The sequence below is a fragment of the Orbicella franksi genome, chromosome 9 (assembly GCF_964199315.1).
Source record: "Orbicella franksi chromosome 9, jaOrbFran1.1, whole genome shotgun sequence".
NCBI classification, from domain to species: domain Eukaryota; kingdom Metazoa; phylum Cnidaria; class Anthozoa; order Scleractinia; family Merulinidae; genus Orbicella; species Orbicella franksi.
In genome coordinates, this window is record NC_138153.1 from 15,314,607 (window position 1) to 15,325,971 (window position 11,365).

The window sequence follows — 11,365 nt, forward strand, 5'->3', positions numbered from 1 at the left end:
AAGCGCCCTCCTTCCAATAAGCGCCTCGTCTATGACGTCAAAAATATAGTGCAGGCTTCAGGGATTAAAGACAAGCACTTACTGGCCCCATGTTTGCTTTGTCCCAGGGCTCAACGATTGAGAACCAGCATTTTGGAGCTCTAAGAAGAGATAGCTTGGGTTCGAGATTTCGAGAGCTAAACAGTGTTTAGACGTATAGACTGTAGACTTCGTAAATAGGACTGCAGCAAATGCAGTCAGTAGCTGGCAGTGTGATCATGACTATCAGGGGCGAGTCCAGAAAATTCAGGTAGAGGCCAGGAGGTCGAAACAATTGCGACAGAGAAACAGCAACTTTATTCACTCGCACATTTACAGTTTTTTAAAAATATATACTAAATTAAAGAACATAAAAATGTACAATTTGAGTCTGGAGAATGAGGTAACCCGAACGTTTTCTAGTCAGTCTCTAGTTATTGTAATGTTTCCATAAGAGAATGCAGAACTTAAGATGTGTACATAGTATAATAGAATGGAGAAAATCAAAACAAGTTTTCAGAATGGCCAGAATGTTGTTCAGACAGTAAATAAAATTTCAGTTGTTTAAAGAAGTTGAAGGCATTGAGATCTTTAAGGTTGCTGGGGATATTGTCCCAGAGAATAGTCGCTGTGTAAGCTATTGTTTGTTTTCCTGAATTGGCACGCACTTTTGATATGTATAGATTTTGTTTGGATGCATATCTGGTATTTTATACCATGCCATAGAAAAATACAGCCAATCAGAATACATGAAAGCCATTGTATTACATCCAACCTTCCCATCATGCGCCGCGACGGTATGTCGTATTGATTGTGTTGACCAATGTTGACCACATTTTCTTTGACATGGTATAAAATAGTTGTGGAACGCTCTTTCGTGATGTACCACGGAATATCCCACTTGTTAGCTGAATTTTCAGTCTTGGTATACCCACTTGCCTAAAGGTTTGTGTGTATACGGAGAAAATTCAAATGACTCGTGGGATATTCAAAGGTATACCACTAGAAAAGCGTTCCATTACTAGAGTGTATCCGTGTACTGAAGAAATTGGGAAGAATGCGGAGCGGCAATACCTCAGAACTCCATCACCGTCTTTGTCATTTGCAGTTCTTTGCGCTGCTTCTGAACGACTGAATAAACCTAAGGCCTGAAAAAGGCTGGATCTGATCAGACACGGTGATGTACAGCTTACAGACGGACAAACAAAACACTCGATATACAGCGGAAGATATCTGTCATTGCCAAAAGCAATTTGTTTTGAATAATTTAAGAACAATTCCCCTACAAAACTCAATAACAGCCTGAGGAATAACAACTGGGGCGAAAACATCTACCAATATACAGATTCAAATGACGGAATTCTGTTTGAAAATGACAACGGGGGGCCTTTGTAATTCGTTTTTTCCAAGGATAAAAACCATGAATGCATTAATTTCGTAGCATTTGTGCAACTCTCGTGAAAAATGTATGTAGTTTTGAGTTCACATGGAATTATAGAGGGGTTATTTCAAAGCAATTGTTCAATTTCGATGTAAACTTAATGTTGATTTCGAATTCTGATTTCTAATCTAGTTGTTTAAAGAAGGAGACAACCATCTATTCAAATCATTTGGAAAACTCTGGGGAAAAGAAATCCATTTTAATTTAAACGCCGTTGAATTATTTATTTCTTCATGGCTCATGTCAGCATCGAAATCATTAAAATTTAACGAAAGAGCAAATATTGAGAGTTTTGCCCTCGACATAAACAGTTTTTAATTTTTGATCGTGAACTCGATCGCAACCTGAGTAAACGTGATGCAACAAGGAAAAATAACACGTGGATCTGCGATTGACGGTTATGCCGAATGTACCATGTTGCATTGTTCCTGATCAAATGTTTACGAGTTGTAAACCAAACACTTTTATCTCAACCAATCATTTTCAATTGAAATCCGTCTAATTGTTGTCGCGCAGTAGGTTAGGTCAGCTTTTGTCAGTGGCCCAAAATTTGCATACGGGAAGCGTTGTTTTTCCCGGCGTCATACATGAGATTTTGGGGGAACACAAAGCTGGTGTTCAAAGCAATTGACCTGAAAATAAGTCTGCCTTAACAGTTGGCCTTGTACTGGCGTAAAGAATACCACCAGATTTAACGTGGAGAGGAAACACTTTTTGACGGCTATGTAGATTCTAAGCTATTCCGCGTTTGAGATCAATTGCCAACAGCCATGATCAGTGACTTTTCGCTCGGCTACGGTTACCTTCCAGTTTGCTGGGCGCTTTTCACATCTTTCACGTTTCTGTTATGCTACGGCATCGCCGTTTCGCTTGATCACATCTACCCGTTCGTTCCCGCCATAAGCGACACGGGCGCCAGGATCCCCGAGGCAAATATCTTCTCGGAGTTCTTCAATTTCTCCTTGGTGTTAATGGTGCTCAGCCTGTTTGTCCGCTACCTTCAGTTCCAGATGTTGACGCAAGGCCTGGACTCGGCAGACCGTCGTCTTGACCGTTTCAACAAGCTGGGTTTGGGCTTTGGTCTTGTGAGCGCGTTTGGCGGCTCAATCATCGCTAACTTTCCGTCAAACGAGGTATGTTCAGTTTCACTACGTTCCCGCGAAAACTTATCGTTGTTTTCACTTTATATTTATACGAAACATCCCCTATTCCTTGCGTGGAATGATATATTTTGCTTGTTAATGGAATTATTTTATTTTGGGTGTTGACTCTGTATTTACTGGAGATTTCTAACAAGTTAAAATAAAACCCACATGTCGAAAATCTATGAGCGTAGAAATCGCATTTTAATCGTATCTGTGTGTCCTTTTAACAATTTTTATATTAACTAATCAAAAAAGTACACAAATCGACGATACTTTCACTCGGTGACATTTTTTAATGGAAATATCAGTGAAATTCAGCTCCAAATTTATTCTAATTTATGCAGCCTAATTGATTTAATTTCCTTTCGGAGTGGATCTACTGATAGACAAATAAACTGTCTATTGTTTCTTTCAGTTGCACAGAGGACAATTATGTTCAGTATAGAATCAGGTGCAAATAATTCATTCATTCAGTCTCACCGTTCCGCAGTTAGCGCGAACTCCGTTTATAAAGTGTCCAGTGATTTGAATCACAAAACCGATGCTCATCTTTGCGAAGCAAATAATTTTCTTGAAGTGACAACAATTTACATTCAGTGACGGTCGGTACCGTGTTAAACAAAGATTAAATTTTATCCACCTTCGAAACTACCAGTTGACGCTATTTTCTTCGAGTCGAAAAGAGCACACTTCCAGGAAAAACTTCAGAGAAATTCAAACTCAAAGCAAAATAGCAAATATAAGAAAATTCAAAGTTGGAAATTAGAGGAAACTGTGGGCGTTGTTTTCGTCTGTTAAAGCTGCCTAATTTTCAATTCTAGTTAACACTTTATTGCGATATCAGATAATAAAACGAAAAGGAACGTGGCGTTTTAAATGCTTTTTTCGTGGATGTGTTGCCGAGTATTGGTTCGTATATGTCAGCCATTTACATAAAAGAACTGTCTTATATTCTTGTTGATTAAGTCAAGACTAGTGGAGCGCAATTCTGCGTGAAATATTCTTGTAGACGTTTATTCAAAAGTCCATAACGAAAGATATATCATATTTGAAAAAAAAAAACACTTTTTCTCGCCCGTCCATGTTATTAAAGTTATCATATAACAGGTTTGTCCGTTTTAGGTTGAAACGAATTTACCGCATAAACCTGAAAATTTTCTTGTTGTTTTATTTCTCTTACAATTATTTCGTTGCCTGGGGTTTTGCGGCCTTGTGTTTTCCCCTCACCGAAATAGTATATGTTTAATTCAAAGGTTAGGAGGACTGTTGAATAACGATAATTAATGTTGCTACATAGATTTCTGTCTAAATATCAAACAACTACCTCCAACAACAACAAAAGAAAATCCGACAGAAAATGTGTTGATAATTTTACAAGTAATTGTGGTTCAACGTTTTATTTTCATATCTCATCTGTTGCCACGCAGTAAAAACAAACATATTTCTTTTCCTGTCATAAAGACGCACAGAACTTGATTCTTTCTTTTCCTACCCCGTGGGGAATATTTTCAGAATCTTAAAAGCAATTCCTCAAGTTGGTCAACCTTACCAGTCAATTACCACGCTCTTTAAATTTACGCAAACCCGTTCGAAGTTAAAGGAAACTCATTGAACGAGATCGTTTTATATGAAAGTGTAAATTGAAACCACCACCTATCAGTATAGACGTTAAAACTAACCAGAACGAATTAGTTATTAACAATTACGAATCTTGGGTGAGGTTATTTTCACTGAAATCTTAAATCGGTGGACATGTAGGATATTTATGAACATATGCAAGGAAAGTTCTCCGCTCTATGTTGAGCTCGCTGAAGGACTCAGCACTGTAAATAATGTTTCACCCAGCTGTCTGGTAGTTCAACCACCATACGGAAAGAGTTGCGCCCGGCATATGCTTTAAATTCGACACTTTCATGCTGTCTTTTAGCCGAGTTTGGGGCCGTATATGAAGATGATTATGAGGAAAAATTAAGTAAGAAGCTGAATCTAACAATCATACCCTGCCGTAGCACCAAGCTGTTTATCAGGATAAAGATTAAGGAGACTAAAGGATTTCCTGAGAATCACAACATAGACATCAGTGAATCCCAGGTTTAGCTTGCATAACCCACCTGTGTACGTTAATTACAAGGTGACTCTTTCTTTGGATTTGGAATAACATTTAAAACACATTCATCATATACTATTTGCAATACGTTTACAACAAAAGTGCTAAAATACTAACCTAATGCAAGTTCTTTGCTGGCTTAAGTAGATACGCTACAAACAAGTTTTGTAAAAAAAAAAAAAAAATCAAAAAAAATTAATGTTCATTTCTTTTTTTAATTACTGTAAACAACATATATAATCAAAAAGAGGTGAAAAATATTTTTTACGAGTAAATACGTTATTTTTGACTTGTGAGAAGCATATCTTACATGTGGAATATTTTAAATTAACCCCGAACAAGCAAACAAACAAAAACAACAACAACAACAACAAATTAAAACACCTTTTCTGTGTTCCCATCGAGTTTTAGTATAAATCTACTAGCGTTCTATCACGAATGGCGTTATCTGATTGGCTACGCTACTCACTATCTATTCTCTGTTGTAGATAGCGAGTAGCATTGCAGTGTACGCTTGTTGACAAAATGACGGCCGCTTTGCGTTTTCGACGTGTCTATGAGGAGGATTTAGATAAAGTTTTGAACGACTAGTAGATTTATACTAAAAAAATTAGATTGTTCGCTCTCGATTTCTATGCGTGATAGTTGAAATCTCGAGCTCAAAATCTAATTGTTAAATGCAAACACCCAAATGTTAAGCGAAATGAAACATGTTCGTTCTACGCGTCCTTGCGCTCATGTTCTGTTGTCTTTCATATTTACTTTTGCTTGGACGTATGCTCGTTTCCCAGAATGCCTATTTTTCTCGCCACATCAACTTACAGTTGATGAAATATCTTTGGTCTGTGATATTGCAAATTATACAAACAGGCATTGCTTAGAGGTACGAATTTCATTTGTTGACATAACGCGGGCTTTCCTCCGCTGGGAATAGAGCTTTGTTCAAAGGGGGCTGATCATAGAAACAATGAACCTCGGAGGCTATTGCGTTCGCTTTTGTTTACCACTATACAACTGTCAGTAATAAAAAATCTGCATGTGTTTGCCATTGACTCTAAAAGGAATGACAACAACATTTATCCTTTTGAAAAAGCAGTTTCTATAGAATTAAAGCAGTACGGCTTTCAGCTTTGGTAGTCACAAAAATTATAGGGCGTTTTCTAAATTGTATGTATGTCAGGTTTTTCAGCAGGTCTACTGACATCATTTATAAAAAGGACTAGTTTTAATGTAGCCTATAAAAGGGCAGAGTCATATTGTCTGACGTCGAACTTGTTTGTGTATCACGAATCTACATTCAACTATTACACCATGAGCTTGAAGTTTCGACAATATCACCCAAGGCTTTTATTGTAAATACTAGATTTATTTTCGATGGACACTTAATCTACGGCTTCTTCAGGTTTAAAAAATTAAGACTAGCCTCTTCGTTTCTCTCATTTCAGTACAATTGCTCCGTTACGTTTCCAAGGTTCAGCATGGCCTGAAGTGGTCATGTTGAAGGAACTGTAGTCTGGGTGTGTCTCAGTTGTTGGTTTTGTTGTGTCTCAGTTTCTTAGCAGTCAGAAGTTCACCTCTTCCATTCGCAGTATAAACAGCCAACTTTTAGCCGGCTAACCTCCTACTATAGAATACAGTTGTGTTCCGAGCGTAAACGATTAAACCAGCCATCATAAAAAAAAATAACAATAAAAAGTTAAAAAATAAAAAAAAATTAAAAAAATTTAAAAAATATCTTTATTGACCACTCCCCCAATTGAGTTTTCCAGGGCCAGTGGAAATAAATGGTGAAACAAATGCAATGTAAATGAATAAAACGCGGTTAAGAATCCTAACTGGCAGGAGTCAGACCATTTGGCTATTTACAAGCGTGGCCGAAGGGTTGAACTCGGGACCACGGCGACCTCCGGATTTCAAGTCCGGCATCCTAACCACTCGGCCACGCTGCTTCCTTTCATGTCATCTAAACCTGTCCATCTTGATTTTCTTTAACTCGACATTTCACTTTCTCTTTGATTGACAGGAAGGCTCGATGATCTACGTGCACGACACTGGTGCAGTTCTGTTGTTTGGCAGCGGTGCTCTGTTTTGTTGGGTTCAGACCTATCTCACATACAAGCTGACCCAACTTGGGATAAACTCGCAATTTCTGTTCACAATTCGTTTCATTCTGACATTCGTCATCTCTGTGTTTGGTTCGATTTTCTTCGTGGCGGAAATATTCGCCTACGAAGAGTTTCGCCAGCAATCTGCCCACGTGGTGGCGAACTGGCAGCCCTCAGACCCAGGCTACAGTGTTCATGTGCTCAGCAATATTGGCGAGTGGATTGCAGCACTCTGTTTTGGCATGTTTGGCCTCACGTTTTTTGAGGAATTCCAGAAGATTTCTTTTCTGGTGGAATGCAGTCAAAAGTGCGAAAACCGTCAGAGCAGTCCACTGTTGGAGTATACCAACATCAACAGCGGGGACGAAGAGTAGGAAATCTTGTTCCTGTAAAGCAATGGTCAAACGGCGCATGATAGTCGGTGATAGTTCATAGTACTGACAGGCTTTCATTTGACCATCAACTGTCTCGCACTATCATTAATCTTTCCCTTCTCTCCTCGTGGAGAATGGGGCCATCAATCCGTCTCCTCCAAGCAACTCGGTCTTTTACCACCACCTCTGCCGGCAACCTCTGCACTATCATCAACTGTCATTGAGCCTGTTCAAATTCTTCATGATATATTCGATGATAGTTTTCCCTTTTGACCACACGTATGATTGTTGATGATAGTTCATGATAGTTAGAGGGAAATCAACTATCATCAAGTATCATGGGCCGTTGGACCAGGGCCTAAAGCGAGCGCTTGATTCGAACACATAATGAATTTGAATTTATGTCAAAATTATTTTATCAATTAATTTATTTGTCTATAAAATTTGTCAGTTTATTTATTTACATTTTCAATAGAGGGAAAAATCGTACAATTGAACAAATGTGACAAACGAAAGAAAAATGTTGAAATAGGTATATCGATACAAAATAGGTTCAGTTTAGGCATATGAATTTGAATGCAATGTGTAAACCGTGAAAAGCAATTTTATTGGAGCTAGGGAGTTGGGGATTAAGGAGAGTTTGGGAATTTTGGTTGTAAAGTTAAGATGGTCTATGCTGTGACGCTTGTAAAACGATACTCAAACTTAAAAAGTAAAGAGAAGTTTTCAAACATTCCATGTTGGAATAAACAGTCGAAAAAAACGACTTCGCAGAACAACACAGTCTTTTAAAGAATTGAAGTTTCGTGGTTTACCTGACCATGTAGAAAATAGAGGAAAAGATAAAAGAATAGGCAGTCCTTGAACCTATTTTAATAACAATCCCTAACTATTGATCGTTTAATATTTGTGTTATTTTATAAAGGGGCTGGTACCCTTATAACAATAATGAAAGTCAAATTAAAATATTGTGCTCTATTGTGACGAGCAATCGTATTTATACTTCCAAAGCAAAGTCTGCAAGAAAATTATCTTAATTATTTTTCGATTTTTTCCCTTACTTTTTTTGTGCCAATTCCTTGCTATTAATTAGGTTTTACACAAATTTTAGGTTCGTTTTCTCTACTGTAAAAGCATGTCCTGGTATACTGATGAGATGTTTCTGATATATTAAACATAGTTAATAGAAGGAATGGTCAAGAAGCTTGGAAAAGGTCTTTGTTTTGTTGGCGATTCAGTTTGTGTTTTGACTACAAAATACAAAAGGTTGTTACGTGTGCTCATACAACTAACGAACAGAAGCATTGCGATTATGTAATTTATGGATAGTCAAGAGCATAAAGATGTGCAGGGTAAGAACCTTCCGACGTCAATCTTAGCCTGTTTGATAGCTTCTTTGATGTTTACCGGGCTTCTTAACCATTCCTTCTATTAACTATAATTATAGTCTCTTCCAGGCGTTCAGTTAGTTGGGGCGCAGCGCGAAAAACAGCGCGCGAAAAAAATAAGAAAAAGCGCGGCGAGAGGAAGCCGCTTTTCATCTATTTTTTCGCGCACGCCCTAACTAACTGAACGCCTGGAAGAGGGTAGTATGATTAGAATTACCAGTATACTAGTTAACGAGCAAGGTTACATTTTGAATTTATATTGAATTAAGCGTCTTTTTCTGTATAATCAGATTGTTATAACATACAAAGAAAAAAAAACGGCAACTCGCTGTAGGTGTTCTTCGCCTGGTAATGAAAAGGAAATGTGGGTTTTACAAAAAAGTAACCCAATTTTAAAGGAGAGGTCACTCCATAAAGCTTAGTTTTTTTGTCTTCGCCTATGGCAAGTAAACATTCCGTTTTTCCACTCACCGAAGTTTCAGCCTCGGAAGTGCCCGCTGTATAAATTTGTCTCGAAAGAAGCGAATTCGGAGGCCGCCATTTTTAACTGTACTTGGTAGCCAGGCCGTGTTCATGTCACATCATTCCGTCTGACTCGAAATTGGCGGGAAGGAGAAAAACCTGCTGGTCAGCAAAATGTATTTTTCCAACCGATTATCCACTTCACCATCTTCACTGCTACCATTTTTGGAGTTTGAGCATGTTTGGCTCAAAATAATACGGCTCAAGAGCAACGATAACCCAGAATGGTAGTTAAAAGGCCTGACGGAAGCCATTTGAACAAAATCTCCTGGACGGAGTGACGTGACGAAAACGCGGCCTGGCTGCTGAGTACTGTTCAAAATGGCGGCAACGACTCGATGTCGAATTTTGGGCTTCTTTCATTATGAAAACCTGCACTTTGTAGGCTGAAACTTCGGTGAATGGCTAAACTTAGTGCGAGGTTTCTATTAGCGTTGACAAAAAATATACGTTTTTTGGAGTGACCTCCTTTTGGCATCCTACGGGCAACTGTACATGTAGTCGGACAAAAGCCTCACTTTGTCCCATAAGTTTTCAATTAGGGTGCCTTCAAGAAGAAACGAGATTTGAGAATAATGTTACAATGTGATTGTAACATTCCTCGAGCATTTCTACGTGGGTTTGCTTAAGTGCACTTACTGAACTCAAGTACGAGTGTACTGAATGCAACCATGAAGACTCCTCGAAAATGCGATGTTCCTTAAGGCAGTATTGTTGTATTAAATGTTATTGTGAGTTAATCCTAACTTTCAATTAAAACTGAGGACTTTAAAATGGCAGACCAAACTCTCTTTCGTTTGTTAAATCATAGAAAACAGCCCAAAGAAAATACGCGCGCTGATTTTGGGTATAACTCGATAGAAATAACTAAATTGCTGACGTAGTCATGTTCATTATTTTCTTTGGGTAAAGTAAGTAAATAACTAAAGGGGTTGTTTTCTAAAAACAGCTAGGAAAGAATGTCTTCGTTCATCCAAAGTTCCATTCTTGGTTCTATAACTCAATGTCTTCTTGTTCTTAAATGTTCTTAATGATCTACCTACACGTGAAAACACTTTGGCGAGGAAATAAAACGCTTCTATGATTAACCTGATCCACCCATTTACAACTAAAAACTGTGATCTGTTACTCTTGAATTTCGTTGTTCTTTTCATAGGAACTGGTCTTCGCTTTTGTATCTCGTAATGGTAGAACAATGGGGACAAGTAACACGAAGGTCTAGGATGCGGCTGTACCCATTTCCCAGGGGCGGGGTACTCGGGGAGGAGGGGGGGGGGCTTTGGATGGGCAGGTGCCGCCCGGGTTTCCAGAATTGGACCCCGTAGGAAGAAATCGCATTCAAAATAATTCCTCTTTCAAGAAATAGGCCAATTTCCCATATCTTTGTTCATGATATTAATAACCCAACAAACGGTTTTGCCTCTATGAATAATCTATAATCGCTGTTGATATTTTGAAATTCTCGTTTGTTCGAAGTAATTCCCTTTGTGAGAGACGTCTCGAATATAAATACTGCATTTTAAATCAGGAGTCATGCAATAACGGTTATTGTTGGAGTAGCTCCCCCGGATCCCACCCTAGACAGTGTATATTTTGCCTTCAATCCACAACCGAACACGCTCAAAGGTTATGAGGCTTTTGCGCGTTGGTCAGCCAGGCCCGGGATATGTTTTAATTGACACGACAACAAGGTTACAGCAAATGGGTAAAAGATACATCAAGCACTATTTCAGTTATGCGCCAAAGCCGGACGCGTAAACACCAAAAACCTCTAATTAGGAAAATAGCGGACCGAATACCTCCGACCAAATGCAGTGGCGCTATCTTTGGGTTTTTAAGGTTATTATATAAGCAGCAGAATGAAAGATAAATCAGATAACGCTATTTACACAACAATAGAACAGAAAAAAAACCTAATTCGAAGTTTCGGGTGGCAACGTTGACCGTAGAATGTCACAAGTTTCTCAATCGTCTCTTTTTACAAACGTACTAACCACAAGCCTTCGCGCACTGCGCTCGCCGAGTCAAAATGTTAATTGATGTCGATACAGATTATCACAAATTATGCTCACAGCATAGTAATTTACATATTTTATCTTGTCATTGGAAAACTAATTATCCTTAGAGCCTATTGTTGAGTTATTTCAACTCATGACACAACGTGCTCAGATTTGGGGCCCACTTTGCACTACACGTTAATTTTGATGTGAAAGCATAAGCAAATTTAGACAAAAAAATTCGTCTGGTAAACCCATACACGCGACA

General features: G+C 38.5%; 1 protein-coding gene across 1 annotated transcript; it reads left to right on the plus strand.

Moving 5' to 3' along the window:
• The first annotated feature begins 1,877 nt into the window (after positions 1 to 1,877).
• Positions 1,878 to 8,662, plus strand: LOC145497518 (DNA damage-regulated autophagy modulator protein 2-like). Its single transcript, XM_081477333.1, has 2 exons — positions 1,878 to 2,592; positions 6,735 to 8,662. Exons 1-2 carry the CDS (start codon positions 2,230 to 2,232, stop codon positions 7,188 to 7,190), a joined length of 819 nt encoding a protein of 272 aa, XP_081333459.1. The 5' UTR covers positions 1,878 to 2,229; the 3' UTR covers positions 7,191 to 8,662.
• The last annotated feature ends 2,703 nt before the right edge of the window (positions 8,663 to 11,365 follow it).